Here is a 19,217-nt window from a genome sequence, read left to right as displayed (position 1 = left end):
GTGCTTTCAAAGATCCTATGGATAAAAAATTAGAAGGTTTACTTAAAAAGATGTTTGTTCAGCAGGGTTACCTTCTACAACCAATTTCATGCATTGTCCCTGTCGCTACAGCCGCGTGTTTCTGGTTCGATGAGCTGGTAAAGGCGGTCGATAGTGATTCTCCTCCTTATGAGGAGATTATGGACAGAATCAATGCTCTCAAATTGGCTAATTCTTTCACCCTAGACGCCACTTTGCAATTGGCTAGGTTAGCGGCTAAGAATTCTGGGTTTGCTATTGTGGCGCGCAGAGCGCTTTGGTTGAAATCTTGGTCAGCTGATGCGTCTTCCAAGAACAAGCTACTTAACATTCCTTTCAAGGGGAAAACGCTGTTTGGCCCTGACTTGAAAGATATTATCTCTGATATCACTGGGGGTAAGGGCCACGCCCTTCCTCAGGATCGGCCTTTCAAGGCCAAAAATAAACCTAATTTTCGTCCCTTTCGTAGAAACGGACCAGCCCAAAGTGCTACGTCCTCTAAGCAAGAGGGTAATACTTCTCAAGCCAAGCCAGCTTGGAGACCAATGCAAGGCTGGAACAAGGGAAAGCAGGCCAAGAAACCTGCCACTGCTACCAAGACAGCATGAAATGTTGGCCCCCGATCCGGGACCGGATCTGGTGGGGGGCAGACTCTCTCTCTTCGCTCAGGCTTGGGCAAGAGATGTTCTGGACCCTTGGGCGCTAGAAATAGTCTCCCAAGGTTATCTTCTGGAATTCAAGGGGCTTCCCCCAAGGGGGAGGTTCCACAGGTCTCAATTGTCTTCAGACCATATAAAGAGACAGGCATTCTTACATTGTGTAGAAGACCTGTTAAAAATGGGAGTGATTCATCCTGTTCCATTAGGAGAACAAGGGATGGGGTTCTACTCCAATCTGTTCATAGTTCCCAAAAAAGAGGGAACGTTCAGACCAATCTTAGATCTCAAGATCTTAAACAAGTTTCTCAAGGTTCCATCGTTCAAAATGGAAACCATTCGAACAATTCTTCCTTCCATCCAGGAAGGTCAATTCATGACCACGGTGGATTTAAAGGATGCGTATCTACATATTCCTATCCACAAGGAACATCATCGGTTCCTAAGGTTCGCATTCCTGGACAAGCATTACCAGTTCGTGGCGCTTCCTTTCGGATTAGCCACTGCTCCAAGGATTTTCACAAAGGTACTAGGGTCCCTTCTAGCTGTGCTAAGACCAAGGGGCATTGCTGTAGTACCTTACTTGGACGACATTCTGATTCAAGCGTCGTCCCTTCCTCAAGCAAAGGCTCACACGGACATCGTCCTGGCCTTTCTCAGATCTCATGGATGGAAAGTGAACGTGGAAAAGAGTTCTCTATCTCCGTCAACAAGGGTTCCCTTCTTGGGAACAATAATAGACTCCTTAGAAATGAGGATTTTTCTGACAGAGGCCAGAAAAACAAAACTTCTAGACTCTTGTCGGATACTTCATTCCGTTCCTCTTCCTTCCATAGCGCAGTGCATGGAAGTGATAGGTTTGATGGTAGCGGCGATGGACATAGTTCCTTTTGCGCGCATTCATCTAAGACCATTACAACTGTGCATGCTCAGTCAGTGGAATGGGGACTATACAAACTTGTCTCCGAGGATACAAGTAAATCAGAGGACCAGAGACTCACTCCGTTGGTGGCTGTCCCTGGACAACCTGTCACAAGGGATGACCTTCCGCAGACCAGAGTGGGTCATTGTCACGACCGACGCCAGTCTGATGGGCTGGGGCGCGGTCTGGGGATCCCTGAAAGCTCAGGGTCTTTGGTCTCGGGGAGAATCTCTTCTACCGATAAATATTCTGGAACTGAGAGCGATATTCAATGCTCTCAAGGCTTGGCCTCAGCTAGTGAGGGCCAAGTTCATACGGTTTCAATCAGACAACATGACAACTGTTGCGTACATCAACCATCAGGGGGGAACAAGGAGTTCCCTGGCGATGGAAGAAGTGACCAAAATCATTCTATGGGCGGAGTCTCACTCCTGCCACCTGTCTGCTATCCACATCCCAGGAGTGGAAAATTGGGAAGCGGATTTTCTGAGTCGTCAGACATTGCATCCGGGGGAGTGGGAACTCCATCCGGAAATCTTTGCCCAAGTCACTCAACTGTGGGGCATTCCAGACATGGATCTGATGGCCTCTCGTCAGAACTTCAAAGTTCCTTGCTACGGGTCCAGATCCAGGGATCCCAAGGCGGCTCTAGTGGATGCACTAGTAGCACCTTGGACCTTCAAACTAGCTTATGTATTCCCGCCGTTTCCTCTCATCCCCAGGCTGGTAGCCAGGATCAATCAGGAAAGGGCGTCGGTGATCTTGATAGCTCCTGCGTGGCCACGCAGGACTTGGTATGCAGATCTGGTGAATATGTCATCGGCTCCACCATGGAAGCTACCTTTGAGACGAGACCTTCTTGTTCAAGGTCCGTTCGAACATCCGAATCTGGTCTCACTCCAGCTGACTGCTTGGAGATTGAACGCTTGATCTTATCGAAGCGAGGGTTCTCAGATTCTGTTATCGATACTCTTGTTCAGGCCAGAAAGCCTGTAACTAGAAAGATTTACCACAAAATTTGGAAAAAATATATCTGTTGGTGTGAATCTAAAGGATTCCCTTGGGACAAGGTTAAGATTCCTAAGATTCTATCCTTCCTTCAAGAAGGATTGGAAAAAGGATTATCTGCAAGTTCCCTGAAGGGACAGATTTCTGCCTTGTCTGTGTTACTTCACAAAAAGCTGGCAGCTGTGCCAGATGTTCAAGCCTTTGTTCAGGCTCTGGTTAGAATCAAGCCTGTTTACAAACCTTTGACTCCTCCTTGGAGTCTCAACTTAGTTCTTTCAGTTCTTCAGGGGGTTCCGTTTGAACCCTTACATTCCGTTGATATTAAGTTATTATCTTGGAAAGTTTTGTTTTTGGTTGCAATTTCTTCTGCTAGAAGAGTTTCAGAATTATCTGCTCTGCAGTGTTCTCCTCCTTATCTGGTGTTCCATGCAGATAAGGTGGTTTTACGTACTAAACCTGGTTTTCTTCCAAAAGTTGTTTCTAACAAAAACATTAACCAGGAGATAGTCGTACCTTCTTTGTGTCCGAAACCAGTTTCGAAGAAGGAACGTTTGTTGCACAATTTGGATGTTGTTCGCGCTCTAAAATTCTATTTAGATGCTACAAAGGATTTTAGACAAACATCTTCCTTGTTTGTTGTTTATTCTGGTAAAAGGAGAGGTCAAAAAGCAACTTCTACCTCTCTCTCTTTTTGGATTAAAAGCATCATCAGATTGGCTTATGTGACTGCCGGACGGCAGCCTCCTGAAAGAATCACAGCTCATTCCACTAGGGCTGTGGCTTCCACATGGGCCTTCAAGAACGAGGCTTCTGTTGATCAGATATGTAGGGCAGCGACTTGGTCTTCACTGCACACTTTTACCAAATTTTACAAGTTTGATACTTTTGCTTCTTCTGAGGCTATTTTTGGGAGAAAGGTTTTGCAAGCCGTGGTGCCTTCCATTTAGGTGACCTGATTTGCTCCCTCCCTTCATCCGTGTCCTAAAGCTTTGGTATTGGTTCCCACAAGTAAGGATGACGCCGTGGACCGGACACACCTATGTTGGAGAAAACAGAATTTATGTTTACCTGATAAATTACTTTCTCCAACGGTGTGTCCGGTCCACGGCCCGCCCTGGTTTTTTAATCAGGTCTGATAATTTATTTTCTTTAACTACAGTCACCACGGTATCATATGGTTTCTCCTATGCAAATATTCCTCCTTAACGTCGGTCGAATGACTGGGGTAGGCGGAGCCTAGGAGGGATCATGTGACCAGCTTTGCTGGGCTCTTTGCCATTTCCTGTTGGGGAAGAGAATATCCCACAAGTAAGGATGACGCCGTGGACCGGACACACCGTTGGAGAAAGTAATTTATCAGGTAAACATAAATTCTGTTTTTTTTCAGAGCTGCTCAGCAGTAGCTGCTATTAAGTAATATGTTGGGGCTATGCAATCCAGCTTTCTATTAAACTTCTATGTCCTTTAAATGACCCATGTTTATGTATTAAATTAAAAGGATTTATGTCTTTTAGACTATAAAAGCAAAGTGACACGAGTGTGCTTCTTTACTGTAGTCACATGACATACGCATGCGCTACAGCAGCTCTACTCTGTAATAGGTTGTGATAATGGTTGCATGCCGGGTCTATTTGCTGGCCTTCCCAGTGGTTTATTTGGCTTTGTTTTACAGAGCTGTGGTGAGCTTAGGGAGCAGCTGAAGAGCCAGAATGAGGAGCATGAGAGAGCCGTGCAAGACCTGCACCAACAGGTAGTCCCTGCCCCTACGCAGCTTACGGTTTTATTATTGTTTTCTCTCTATTTCTAAAGGCTTAAAACTTCCTTATTTACTAAAATCTCTCCTGTTTTTCTTCTCCCATTCATTGCACTCACCTCTCTGTATCTGCTCCCTTTTCCTTCCTCCTTTTGTGTATGGTGCCTTCTCTTTCTGTGGTTTCTTGCTCACTATTCTTCACTCGCTACAATCAACTTTATCTCTGCTATCTTCTTCTTTACCTCTTGTATCCTACTCCCTTTCTTTTCCATTGTGCTATGTGTTGTCTGGGGGACAGGTGGCTTGTCAGAGCGCGGTGAGCCAGGAGCAGGTGGAAAATATTCTCCAGGAAAACGATGCTTTGCGCACCAACCTGGCAGCGTTAGAGCAGGTACTGTTTTCACTACAACGGATGCAGGTTTGTTAGAGCACAGATAGGGAAATAACCAGAGGAAATGAAGAGACACAGAATGGGACACAGGAAATTAAGAGTAAGAATTCGGTTAGTTTGAGTGAGTAAATCGGCCATTCTACAGATTTAGGGCTAGCTGTGTTAGTGCTGCTAGTACAAGTGTTCGAGTAAGCGAGATGATGTAAGCATAAAAGGAAAGAACGAGCAAATAGAAACCATGCTAATACAAGAGGAACAGCCAGGCCAGAGAGTCCAAACGAATAACGTTTCTAAAGGACAATGCAAGCCATGTCATAGTTGAAGTTGAATGAAAAATGGGGCTATGACATGGCCACCAGTTTTACCGAAAGCTTCTGTATAGTTAGGCAAAAATTAGAAACAGAGATTTATGCAGATGCAAAATGGAAGTAAAACTATAGAGCAAAGAGCTGTGCTTATGGTATAGAACACGTGCGACATGACAGCTGAAAGGAAATACCCCCATGCTGTTAAGAGGGAGAAAGTCAGGCAGGAGAAAGCAAGGTTACATTGTTGGTATGAGAGAGCTTGTGATGATGCAATAACTTTTGAGATGGATGATGTAGTAAGAGAACTGTCTTCAAGGGAAAAAGAGGTGGTGAATGGTGCAAGGTAATAAGCATACCTAGTTAACAGATTTTGTGGAGCTGTGTGAGAGAGAAATGGAGCCAAAGCAATGAGCATGTAAGGCATGACTAAGGGCAGATGATAAAAAAAAAATAAAAAGCTAGCATGGAGAAAAACCTTGTAAAATCTTTGTTTTTTTAGATTATATTTTGTATGTGCCTCTCCTTCACAACCACAACCCTTCATAGCTAGATAAACAACTCTTAAGCTAAAATTTGTCTTTATAAAATTATTTGAGGGACCTCACAGTACTGATAAAACTTCTTAAATAATCTAACCAGAGTGGAGAGAGCCTTAGATTATTGGGTTCCGAGGGAAAAAGCATTAGCTAGAGAACACTGATTTTATATATATATATATATATATATATTTATTGATTGGAGTTAGTCCAGAGATTTAGATATCAAAATAATGAGTATTGCATTGAGCAATTATACTTTTTAATTGGACTAACTATACATTTAGAAAATGACAAGCTTTCGGAAGAATGTCTTCCTTTTTCAAGTCTGAAGCAATACTCTTCAGAGTATTCAGAGTATTGCTTCAGACTTGAAAAAGGAAGACACTCTTCCGAAAGCTTGTCATCTTATAAATGTATAGTTAGTCCAATTAAAAAGTAACATTGCTCAATGCAATACTCTTGTTATTTTGATATCTATCTATCTATCTATCTATCTATCTATATTCTGAGGAATATGAATGTTCATTAATACCTACACAGAAGAGGTTAAGTGTGACCCCGAAACGTCAATAAATTTGACCTGAGAGTGCATATCCTTATCTGCCTATTGTACTTCAATAATGCACCCAGATGGATGACCTATTGGTGGGATCTAAACAACTAAGTGGATGCATATATATATATATATATATATGAGGCCAACACAAACATTTTAACAGTATCCACTAAATCACTAACAGTTAATACTATACAGAGTTACAAAAGAGATTTAAAAATGCATATACGCTAATGAACATTAGCATTTCAGTTTACATTATGTTTTAGACGCTGATATTTCATATACATGACTGAATATATTTGAGTACGTTGTCCCTTTTAAGCAAATATTTACTGACAGCATTATTACCTAAATCTAGCTACAAGAAGCATATTAAACTTTAAGAGCCTTAATTTCCTTCAACAGTTCTAGCAGTTTGCTATGGCTATATTTACACAGTTAGATAAAAAATGCAATGCCTTACTTGTTAATTTATATATATATATATATATATATATATATATATATATATATATATACACTGAGTAATTCACTAGTACCCAGAGCATAGATATCACACATTAGACCAGCTACAGTAGGGCCAACCAAACAACGTGCCACGTGCAACCCACAAGAGTTTTTTTTAAAATAAAAAGCATCGAAAGGTGTCTTAATGTGAGTAGTATATATTCAGTTAAATTTAGTACATTAATAATTAGTATTTTCCTATGTAGTTTCTAACTAAAAATCCTTAAAGGGATATGAAACCTAAAAATTTTCTTTTTTGAATGAGACAGAGCATACGATTTTAATTTTAAAAATATAGTGCTCCAGAAATATTCCGGCTCCTAAGTTTACATCCCTGCTTTTCAACAAAAGATACCAAGAGAACAAAGAAAATTTGATAATAGAAATATACTAGAAAGTTGTTTAAAATCACGTGTTCGATCTGAATCATGGGTTTCCTATCCCTTTAACTAGCTGAAGTCTTAGTGAGCAATACTATATTGAGATTGTGGTGGAGTGTGACTGTATAGGTTCATGTAAGGCAAGAGAACATAAGTGATGCCTGAATGAGAGAGGGAAGACTTTTAAAGGGAAGGGGGATCAAACCATACAGACTGTGTTTCATGTTGCAATGGAGTCTGGGATGGTGAGGCAGCCATTCCCAGAACACAAGGGTGAGCTAGGTCAAACAAGGAGCAGTACCAAAGTCTACAAGACGAGCTAGAGCGAGTGAGCACAGCTAGGGCAAGAAACTGCTGTTTATTCAGATAGAGCTTTCCCTGTGTCTGTGACAGATTCAGACTTCTAGGACACAAGAGCACAGTCTCCTCCGGGACCAGAATTTAGCCCTTACAGCAGAATTGCAGCAGCGGCAGAATGAAAAGGAGAGTCTTTTGGCTCAAAGAGATGATCTGAAAACTCAGCTTCAGGTGAGCAGGTCTTACTGCTGTACACAGTCTTTGCATGCCCTCTTGTTCTAGACGTGTGCACTGTTCTACTGGTGGGGGTGTATAGAATTTCTTCAATTTGGTGACCAAAATAAAAAAATAAAAAGTTATTTTCTTATATAAAGCTATACCAAAAACATGAAAATAGTGGATAATCTTTAAGGGCCAAACATTACTAGGAAAAGTACGGCTCCAGTGAGATTTGCATTGTATAATATAGACTGAGTGAAAAGTTACATTTCTCCTGTTAAGTGTAGTCAGTCCACGGGTCATCCATTACTTATGGGATTATATCTCCTCCCTAACAGGAAGTGCAAGAGGATCACCCAAGCAGAGCTGCTATATAGCTCCTCCCCTCTACGTCATACCCAGTCATTCTCTTGCACCTAACTAATAGATAGGACGTGTGAGAGGACTGTGGTTGTTAAACTTAGTTTTTATTTCTTCAATCAAAAGTTTGTTATTTTAAACAGCACCGGAGTGTGTTGTTTCTTCTCAGGCAGCATTAGAAGAAGAATCTACCTGAGTTTGTGTATGATCTTAGCGGTCGTAACTAAGATCCACTTGCTGTTCTCGGCCATTCTGAGGAGTGAGGTAACTTCAGAACAGGGGATAGCAGGCAGGGTTCACCTGCAAGGAGGTATGTTGCAGTATATTATTTTCTAAGGAATGGAATTGACTGAGAAAATACTGCTAATACCCATGTAATGTAAGTGCAGCCTTAAATGCAGTAGTAGCGACTGGTATCAGGCTGATATGTATGTATGTTTACACTGAGGTATTTCTGGGGAATGGAACTTCACTAAGAAAATACTGTATATATTTAAGTAATATTTGAGCCTCCACTGCAGTGAAAGCGACTAGCAGCAGGCTTATTAATAACATTTCATAATTTTATTTTTAAAACGTTTACTGGCATATTAATCGTTTTTTTCTAAGGTACTTGGTGATAAAACTTTATGGGCATGATTTTTACCACATGGCTGTCGTTTGTTTCTGAATAAAATCAGTTTACTGAGCTTCCCCACTGTTGTAATATGAGTGGGAGGGGCCTATTTTAGCGCTTTATTGCGCAGTAAAAATTCAGTCACAGTCTTCCTATTTCTTCCTCCATGGTCCAGGACGTCTCTACAGAGCCCAGGGGTCTCCAAAACTAGTTTTGAGGGAGGTAATCACTCACAGCAGACCTGTGAGAGTGTGTTTTGACTGTGATAAAAACGTTAATATTAAATTGTTATCCGTTTTTGGGTACTAAGGGGTTAATCATCCATTTGCTGGTGGGTGCAATCCTTTGCTAACTTAATGCATTTACTGTGAAAATTTGGTTGCTATAACTAATTTGGTTCATTGTTATTTCAACTGTGACAGTTTTTTGTGCTTCTTAAAGGCACAGTAGCGTTTTTTATATTGCTTGTAAATTTATTTGAAAAGTATTTTCCAAGCTTGCTAGTCTCATTGCTAGTCTGTTTAAACATGTCTGACACAGATGAATCTCTTTGTTCACTATGTTTAAAGGCCAATGTGGAGCCCAATAGAAATTTGTGTACTAATTGCATTGATGCTACTTTAAATAAAAGCCAATCTGTACATGTAAAGAAAATTTCACCAGACAACGAGGGGGAAGTTATGCCGACTAACTCTCCTCACGTGTCAGTACCTTCGCCTCCCGCTCAGGAGGTGCGTGATATTGTGGCGCCAAGTACATCAGGGCGGCCCATACAAATCACTTTGCAAGACATGGCTAATGTTATGACTGAAGTACTATCTAAATTGCCAGAATTTAGGGGTAAACGCGATCACTCTGGGGTAAGAACTGCGTCACAATTTACAGAACATGAGGAAGGAGAGCTTCATTCTGTGGGTGACGGATCTGATCCAAGTAAACTGGACTCAGACATTTCAAATTTTAAATTTAAGCTTGAGAACCTCCGTGTATTACTAGGGGAGGTATTAGCGGCTCTGAATGATTGTAACACGGTTGCAATTCCAGAGAAAATATGTAGGCTGGATAAATATTTTGCGGTACCGGCGTGTACTGACGTTTTTCCTATACCTAAAAGGCTTACAGAAATTGTTAACAAGGAGTGGGATAGACCCGGTGTGCCTTTTTCACCCCCTCCTATATTTAGAAAAATGTTTCCAATAGACGCCACCACACGGGACTTATGGCAGACGGTCCCTAAGGTGGAGGGAGCAGTTTCTACTCTGGCTAAGCGCACCACTATCCCGGTGGAGGATAGTTGTGCTTTTTCAGATCCAATGGATAAAAAGTTAGAGGGTTACCTTAAGAAAATGTTTGTTCAGCAAGGTTTTATATTACAACCCCTTGCATGCATTGCGCCTGTCACGGCTGCGGCGGCATTCTGGTTTGAGTCTCTGGAAGAGACCCTTAGCACAGCTCCATTGGATGAGATTATAGACAAGCTTAAAGTCCTTAAGCTAGCTAATTCTTTTATTTCTGATGCCGTAGTACACTTAACTAAACTTACGGCTAAGAACTCCGGATTCGCCATTCAAGCGCGTAGAGCGCTGTGGCTTAAATCCTGGTCAGCCGATGTGACTTCTAAATCTAAATTGCTTAACATCCCTTTCAAAGGGCAGACATTATTCGGGCCCGGTTTGAAAGAAATTATCGCTGACATTACTGGAGGTAAGGGCCATGCCCTGCCTCAAGACAGGGCCAAACCAAGGGCTAAACAGTCTAATTTTCGTGCCTTTCGTAACTTCAAGGCAGGAGCAGCATCAACTTCCTCCGCTCCAAGACAGGAAGGAACTGTTGCTCGCTACAGACAGGGCTGGAAACCTAACCAGTCCTGGAACAAGGGCAAGCAGGCCAGAAAACCTGCTGCTGCCCCTAAGACAGCATGAAGTGAGGGCCCCCGATCCGGAAACGGATCTAGTGGGGGGCAGACTTTCTCTCTTCGCCCAGGCTTGGGCAAGAGATGTCCAGGATCCCTGGGCGTTGGAGATCATATCTCAGGGATATCTTCTGGACTTCAAAGCTTCTCCTCCAAAAGGGAGATTTCATCTTTCAAGGTTGTCAGCAAACCAGATAAAGAAAGAGGCGTTTCTACGCTGTGTACAAGACCTTTTACTAATGGGAGTGATCCACCCAGTTCCGCGGTCGGAACACGGACAAGGGTTTTACTCAAATCTGTTTGTGGTTCCCAAAAAAGAGGGAACCTTCAGACCTATCTTGGACTTAAAGATCCTAAACAAATTCCTAAGAGTTCCATCGTTCAAAATGGAAACTATTCGGACCATCTTACCTATGATCCAAAAGGGTCAGTACATGACCACAGTGGATTTAAAGGATGCCTACCTTCACATACCGATTCACAAGGATCATTACCGGTATCTAAGGTTTGCCTTCCTAAACAGGCATTACCAGTTTGTAGCTCTTCCCTTCGGGTTAGCTACAGCTCCAAGAATCTTTACAAAGATTCTGGGCTCTCTTCTGGCGGTACTAAGACCGCGAGGAATAGCGGTAGCTCCGTACCTAGACGACATTCTGATACAAGCGTCAAGTTTCCAAACTGCCAAGTCTCATACAGAGTTAGTTCTGGCATTTCTAAGGTCGCATGGGTGGAAGGTGAACGTAGAAAAGAGTTCTCTATTGCCACTCACAAGAGTTCCCTTCTTGGGGACTCTTATAGATTCTGTAAAAATGAAAATTTACCTGACAGAGGACAGGTTATCAAAACTTCTAAATGCTTGCCGTGTCCTTCATTCCATTCAACACCCGTCAGTGGCTCAATGCATGGAGGTAATCGGCTTAATGGTAGCGGCAATGGACATAGTACCTTTTGCACGCCTGCATCTCAGACCGCTGCAATTGTGCATGCTAAGTCAGTGAAATGGGGATTACTCAGATTTGTCCCCTATGCTAAATCTGGATCAAGAGACCAGAGATTCTCTTCTATGGTGGCTTTCTCGGCCACATCTGTCCAGGGGGATGCCCTTCAGCAGGCCAGATTGGACCATTGTAACAACAGACGCCAGCCTGCTAGGTTGGGGCGCTGTCTGGAATTCCCTGAAGGCTCAGGGATCATGGACTCAGGAGGAGAGACTCCTTCCAATAAACATTCTGGAATTAAGAGCAGTTTTCAATGCCCTTCTGGCTTGGCCTCAGTTAGCAACTCTGAGGTTCATCAGGTTTCAGTCGGACAACATCACGACTGTGGCTTACATCAACCATCAGGGAGGGACAAGGAGTTCCCTAGCGATGATGGAAGTCTCAAAAATAATTCGCTGGGCAGAGTCTCACTCTTGCCACCTGTCAGCGATCCACATCCCAGGCGTGGAGAACTGGGAGGCGGATTTCCTAAGTCGCCAGACTTTTCATCCGGGGGAGTGGGAACTTCATCCGGAGGTGTTTGCCCAACTGCTTCAGCATTGGGGCAAACCAGATCTGGATCTCATGGCGTCTCGCCAGAACGCCAAGCTTCCTTGTTACGGATCCAGGTCCAGGGACCCGGGAGCGGTACTGATAGATGCTCTGACAGCACCTTGGGTTTTCAACATGGCTTATGTGTTTCCACCCTTCCCGATGCTTCCTCGATTGATTGCCAGGATCAAACAGGAGAGAGCATCGATGATTCTAATAGCGCCTGCGTGGCCACGCAGGACCTGGTATGCAGATCTAGTGGACATGTCGTCCTGTCCACCATGGTCTCTGCCTCTGAGACAGGACCTTCTGATTCAGGGTCCTTTCAAACATCCAAATCTAATTTCTCTGAGGCTGACTGCATGGAGATTGAACGCTTGATTGTATCAAAGCGGGGATTCTCGGAGTCAGTGATTGACCCCTTAATACAGGCTAGGAAACCTGTTACCAGGAAAATTTACCATAAAATATGGCGTAAATACTTATATTGGTGCGAATCCAAGAGTTACTCATGGAGTAAGGTTAGGATTCCTAGGATATTGTCTTTTCTACAAGAAGGTTTAGAAAAGGGTTTATCTGCTAGTTCGTTAAAGGGACAGATCTCAGCTCTGTCTATCCTTTTACACAAACGTCTGTCAGAAGTTCCAGACGTTCAGGCCTTTTGTCAGGCTTTGGCTAGGATTAAGCCTGTGTTTAAGACTGTTGCTCCGCCGTGGAGCTTAAACTTAGTTCTTAACGTTCTGCAAGGTGTTCCGTTTGAACCCCTTCATTCCATTGATATCAAGCTGTTATCTTGGAAAGTTCTGTTTTTAATGGCTATTTCCTCGGCTCGAAGAGTCTCTTAGTTATCGGCCTTACATTGTGATTCTCCTTATCTGATTTTTCATTCAGACAAGGTAGTTCTGCGTACTAAACCTGGGTTTTTACCTAAGGTAGTCACTAACAGGAATATCAATCAAGAGATTGTTGTTCCATCATTGTGCCCTAACCCTTCTTCAAAGAAGGAACGACTTCTGCACAATCTGGACGTCGTCCGTGCCCTGAAATTTTATTTGCAGGCAACTAAGGATTTTCGTCAAACTTCTTCCCTGTTTGTCGTTTATTCTGGACAGAGGAGAGGTCAAAAGGCTTTGGCTACCTCTCTCTCTTTTTGGCTTCGTAGCATAATACGTTTAGCATATGAGACTGCTGGACAGCAGCCTCCTGAAAGGATTACAGCTCATTCTACTAGAGCTGTGGCTTCCACTTGGGCCTTTAAGAATGAGGCCTCTGTTGAACAGATTTGCAAGGCTGCAACTTGGTCTTCACTTCATACTTTTTCAAAATTTTACAAATTTGACACTTTTGCTTCTTCGGAGGCTGTTTTTGGGAGAAAGGTTCTACAGGCAGTGGTTCCTTCCGTGTAAAGATCCTGCCTTTCCCTCCCGTCATCCGTGTACTTTTAGCTTTGGTATTGGTATCCCATAAGTAATGGATGACCCGTGGACTGACTACACTTAACAGGAGAAAACATAATTTATGCTTACCTGATAAATTCCTTTCTCCTGTAGTGTAGTCAGTCCACGGCCCGCCCTGTTGTTTACGGCAGGTCTAAAAATTTTTAACTTAAACTCCAGTCACCACTGCACCCTATAGTTTCTCCTTTCTCGTTTGGTTTCGGTCGAATGACTGGGTATGACGTAGAGGGGAGGAGCTATATAGCAGCTCTGCTTGGGTGATCCTCTTGCACTTCCTGTTAGGGAGGAGATATAATCCCATAAGTAATGGATGACCCGTGGACTGACTACACTACAGGAGAAAGGAATTTATCAGGTAAGCATAAATTATGTTTTTAAGTCAGATTCATGTGATTTTGACATTGTAACACCAATAAATTAAATTACATTATGACACCTATGGGGGGGGGGGGGGTAAAGACTGTTGCAACACATAACATATGAGTCTAAGTTAATTGTTCCACTAAATCAGAGTCTGTGTTTCTCCTGTCTCTTCCTCTGCATAGGAGTCTGTCCGTGCTAATACTCGCCTGTTGGAGCAACTGCAGGAACACACTCAAGAAATACAGCACTTGCAGCAAGAGCTTGATGAAACTCGCAAGGTACTTTCGTCCTCCCTGGTTAGTAATTCCTGTCACAGTGCCCTCCTGTTAACTGACAATATCCATTCTGGTTTTGTAGAGTGCTGACAAGAGGAAAGCCATGCTGGATGAGATGGCTATTGAGATGCTACAAGAGAAGACCAAGCACAAAGAGGATTTGGGGAATGTGAGACTTCAGCATGAGAAGGAAGTACTAAGTATAAGGGCCAAGTATGAAAAGGAACTCAGGGAGCTACATGAAGAAAAGCATCGGGGAGAGGAGGAACTTAAAGGGCAACTTAGGGATGAGAAGGTGAGATATCTGCATAGAGCAGTGTGAGTGGTGCACCAGAAGGAGGAGAGGAGGAGTAGCGGAGTATCTCAGTGTGAAGGAAACATGGGGCAGCTGCAGCATAGAGAGATGAGATATTGCCCATAAAGGCCATTAAGGCATTAACTGTATTGTAGTAGGAGCTCATGAGGGGGAGGCTCGGGGACAGGAACAAGAGTGAAAGGGTTGAGGGGCTTTTGAGGAATAAGAATATATCAGTAGGGTGAAGTGGAGGAACTTTGACCAACCAAGGGATGTGATAGTTAAAGCATGTAGCTAAGGCATGAGAAGCTGATGGTACACGGAAAGCAGTCACTTGCGGTGACGTAGGGCAGCTGAGGCATGGAAAGGTGAAGGTATCATGAGAGCAGTCACTTGCGGTGCAGCTATGAAGAGGGGCAACTGAGGCATGAGAAGGTGATGGTATCTGGAGAGCAATCCCTTGAGGTAGATCCAGGAAGTAGAGCAGCTGAGGCATGGAAAGGTGATGGTATCATAAGAGCAGTCACTTGCGGCGTAGCTATGAAGAGGGGCAACTGAGGCACGAGAAGGTGATGGTATCTGGAGAGCAATCCCTTGAGGTAGATCTAGGAAGTAGAGCACCTGAGGCATGAGAAGGTGATGGTATCTGGAGAAAAGTCCCTTGAGGTAGATATAGGAAATAGAGCAGCTGAGGCATGGAAAGGTGATGGTATCATGAGAGCAGTCACTTGCGGCGCAGCTATGAAGAGGGGCAACTGAGGCACGAGAAGTTGATGGTATCTGGAGAGCAATCCCTTGAGGTAGATCTAGGAAGTAGAGCAGCTGAGGCATGAGAAGGTGATGGTATCTGGAGAGCAATCCCTTGAGGTAGATCTAGGAAGTAGAGCAGCTGAGGCATGGAAAGGTGATGGTATCTGGAGAGCAGTCACCTGAGGTGCGATTTAGGAATTAAGACGATTACATAGTAAAAAAAAACCATTAATTAAATGGACATGAATGCCTAGGGACAGCTGAGAATGTGAATTCGGTAGACATGAGAAACTTTAAGAGAATAAGAAAAGATCATCATAGGGAGGGGTGAACCTGATGACAGTTGGGAATTTGGAAAAGAGATGAATTGTTGGGAAGATATTTCAGAATACACTTGGGGGGGATGACCCTGAAGTATTTGGGAGAAGAGATGGAGACAGAGGAGATGCAGGACCTAAAGATATAACAATACATGATTACACGCAGAAGCTTTATTAATCCAGATGAGGAGAATACATGGAACGTGCACAGAATATTCTGATAATAAATTATCCATAATAATTGATCCAGATATACACAGATGAAGTTTGGAAGCAGCATATCTTTATTGCCTGCAGACAGATAATTATATATATCATTTTCAGGCTCGCAGCAGAGAGCTGGAGGGTTTGCAACAGACAACCGAAGAGCTGCGCTTACAAATCCAGTCACTAGAGGGAACCAAAGGCTGGTTTGAAAGGAGGCTTAAGGAAGCAGAGGTGAGATAAGCGGCTAATTTGAAGGCTGCTGTGGAATTCTGAGGGTTATGATGGAGTGAAAGAGAAGTAGAGTTAAGATGAATGATAGGCGCTGTGGGTTGCAATAATAAAAGAGGTGTTAATCAGAATAATAAGACCTGTGATTTAGTGAACTGGGCTGGGAATTAGGATAAATCGATAGGGGTTATATGCTTTAATCTGCTACTCAGGATGTGACTTTGGGGCCGATTTATTATTGCCAGGCGGACATGATACGCTACAGAGTATCATGTCCGCCAGACGTCGCTTCTTAACTCCTGTTTTCGGCAAGTCTGAAGGCTCGCGCGGAAACAGGGTGAGATGGCTAGATTCGGGGTTGTTAAATCTGCCCCATGGGGGTAAATTTATCATGGTGCTGACAGACATGATCCACTATAGCAAATCATGTCCGCCGCACATCGCTGCTTCTTAACTTCCGCTTCAGGCAGAACTGAAGCGGAGTGGGTCGGAAGCAGCATCCGTTGCTTCTTAAATCGACCCCTTTGTCTCAACCCCTGAGGGCTGTGAGTTGTGGTGAACTGATGAGGACCAGTATGGGATAGTGTTTGTGAGTCAAAAGGACTAATGCAAAAAGTATTACATTTTATAAAGATGTCAGGTTCGCATGAACCTAGCCTACCATTTGTTTAACCCCTTCAAAGGGATTTACTTCACTTTTTTTAATATATCATGCTTAGTTATGTGTAATGAAACAGCTTTGCAATATATTTTCATTACTTATTTTACCCCTTTTTATGTAATGTAGCTATGAAAATTGAGCAATTTCTAATTCTCCGAGCTGGAAATGCACCTGCTGACTTCTCAAGGCTAACTCTGTGACATATCTGTCCCTAATTGGCTTTATCAGATAACAATTGCAAAACAATGCACTTTATACTAACTTTATTACAGCGGTTAGCCTTGTTGTCTGCGGACTAAAGCTCAGATTGGCTTCTCCAAATGAGGCAAATGGTGGGTGGAGTTTGGCTATTGAAAACTAATAGCAGTAAAAAGGATGTTAATTTGTTTTTAAAAATAATTGAGACTTTGCTGTTGTGTTATTCTACAGCATAACAACAGAAATGTCTTGTAATTACCACGTGTTAAAAGGACACTATACCCAATTTTTTCTTTCATGATTCAGATAGAGCAGACAATTTTAAGCAACTTTCTAATTTACTCCTATTATCAATTTTTCTTCGTTCTCTTGCTATCTTTACTTTAAAAGCAAGAATGTATGGTTAGTAGCCAGCCCATTTTTGGTTCAGCACCTGGGTTGCGCTTGCTGATTGGTGGCTAAATGTAGCCACCAATGAGCAAGTGCTGTCCAGTGTTCTAAGCCAAAAATTGGCTAGCTCCATAACTTAGATTCCTGGGTGGGTTTTTTTTTCAAATAAAGATAGCAAGAGAATGAAAGTTGCCTAAAATTGCATGCTCTAGCTGAATCATGAAAGACAAAAAATGATTTAGTATCCTTTTAACTGTCCCTTTAAATACATTGTTGGGGTCAGAGGTCCTGAATCACTATATTGAGCTGTGTTGGTTGTAGGATCTGAGCGTCACTTTAATGGTATAAGAGGCTGTTCTTTATTTTGATTTGATAGCAGCTCGTGGCCAGGATGAAAAGCTGATAGTCTCGGAATAGTGATAATGTGATGGGGCTGTAACAGGTGATTCACTGGGGCTAGGAGTTATTCCGATATAACAGAAGGATTAGTGTTGCAAAGCTGTCACAATCATAAATAGTAAACATATATTCCTTAAACGCTTTACAAATCCGTTAGTTGTGACCAAAAATAACCCTTATTATTATTATCATCGAGAATTGAATAAACCACTCTAGCCGATATACTTATATGTAAAGCTGCAGCTCACTCACCAAGTGAGAGTGTTGGTTTCTTCTCTCTGGTAACAACATATAAATCTGTATGTTTGATGCTTTTTCAAATTCAGGGCTCACTGCTGAATGACCCGGGAAGTGTAACACATGAGTGCCGAGAGTAAGAACGGAGAGCCCTTTGGGTTATTGATTCTCATGTACTGAACTCCATACATGATAAAGATCTAGACGGGTTCAATCTGCAGTAATAAAACATACATTTATTTATTTATTCCATTTAAAAATTCACAATGTGGAGTTCATACAGAAACCATAAAAACTCCTAACTGGCCTACAAAGCTGTTATGATGCCGGGCTTTTGTAGCCATGTAGTATGGACTGAAAGTCCTAATATGATAGAAGTCATTATGATTTTATAGGGGTTGGGTGCTGTAATGTCAGTGTTCTCCTCTGGACTTTATTAGCGGGTGCACCACCCGGCTAATTTTACTGACCACTCAGCTAAAATTTTAGCCAATATTAAATTACCTGTAAATTCAGTAGATTTTCATAATCAACAAATGTGTGTTAAAAAGACAATACAATAGCACTTAGCCCGAACTTCAAATGATTAGTAGATTTTGTCTGACAAATGTCAAAGTTATAGCTATTTTCACTCATCCTGTATCATGTGAGAGCCATTAGCCAATCACAGATGCATATACGTATAGTCTGTGAATTCTTGCACATGCTCAGTAGGAGCTGGTGACTCAAAAAGTGTAAATATAAAAAGACTGTAGACATTTTGTTAATGGAAATAAATTGGAAAGTTGTTTAGAATTGTGTGATCTATCTGAAGCATGAAAGTTTTATTTTGATTTGAGTGTCCCTTTAAGCTAAAATTAGCCAGTATTAAAAATATGTAATTATAATTAAATACATTTATGATAAATTATGCAATTAATTTGTGCTTTATATAGCTGCAAATGACATAATATTAGAAAGTATTATACTGCCCACACCTATCTACTTGATAATGCCACCCGGCTACTTCAAAATGCCACCTGGCTGGGAACATTTTCTGTGGAGAACACTGAATGTTATCACATGGCATGTGAATTGTAATAGCGAAGGGGCCGGCTAATGTAATTATGGATTAGGAGCTGTGAGTAGTGATGATCTAGCATACTGACATATGGCATTGATAGAAAATGAGAGAAGCAGGGAATGGTAATTATTTGATGGAGAATTGATGTAAATGATGAATATGAGTCAGAATGATGCGATTGGCACTGTGAGTTTGTATTATGTGCGGGTGCTGTGTATGGTGTTTTAGTTGTGCTGCCTACAAGCTCATGTGAGTTTGAGAGGCTGGGGTGATATGTTACACAAGGTCCAGTCTTGTACTTATTCTATAATTTTATAGGAAGCAGTTGAGCGGAATCAGTTGCAGCATGAAGAGGATTTGGCGAAGATCAGAACTGAGCATTTAGCTGATCTGCATGTAA

At 42.3% G+C, this 19,217-nt stretch overlaps 1 protein-coding gene across 3 annotated transcripts in view; it reads left to right on the top strand.

The window, feature by feature from the left end:
• GRIPAP1 (GRIP1 associated protein 1) overlaps positions 1–19,217 on the top strand; it is a 151,213-nt gene that overhangs the window by 57,924 nt on the left and 74,072 nt on the right. For 2 of the 3 annotated variants that reach the window (XM_053695508.1, XM_053695511.1), the window contains 7 exons: positions 4,277–4,354; positions 4,656–4,748; positions 7,435–7,569; positions 13,977–14,072; positions 14,152–14,364; positions 15,759–15,872; positions 19,136–19,213. In XM_053695508.1, coding sequence (XP_053551483.1) covers positions 4,277–4,354; positions 4,656–4,748; positions 7,435–7,569; positions 13,977–14,072; positions 14,152–14,364; positions 15,759–15,872; positions 19,136–19,213 — 807 coding nt within the window. The remainder of the gene's footprint in view (positions 1–4,276; positions 4,355–4,655; positions 4,749–7,434; positions 7,570–13,976; positions 14,073–14,151; positions 14,365–15,758; positions 15,873–19,135; positions 19,214–19,217) is intronic. The other variant, XM_053695509.1, reaches the window with a different exon arrangement.

Source organism: Bombina bombina, chromosome 12, assembly GCF_027579735.1.
Source record: "Bombina bombina isolate aBomBom1 chromosome 12, aBomBom1.pri, whole genome shotgun sequence".
NCBI classification, from domain to species: Eukaryota; Metazoa; Chordata; class Amphibia; order Anura; family Bombinatoridae; genus Bombina; species Bombina bombina.
Note: the sequence above shows the minus strand (reverse complement) of the source record. Positions and strands in the feature narration are given on the sequence as shown.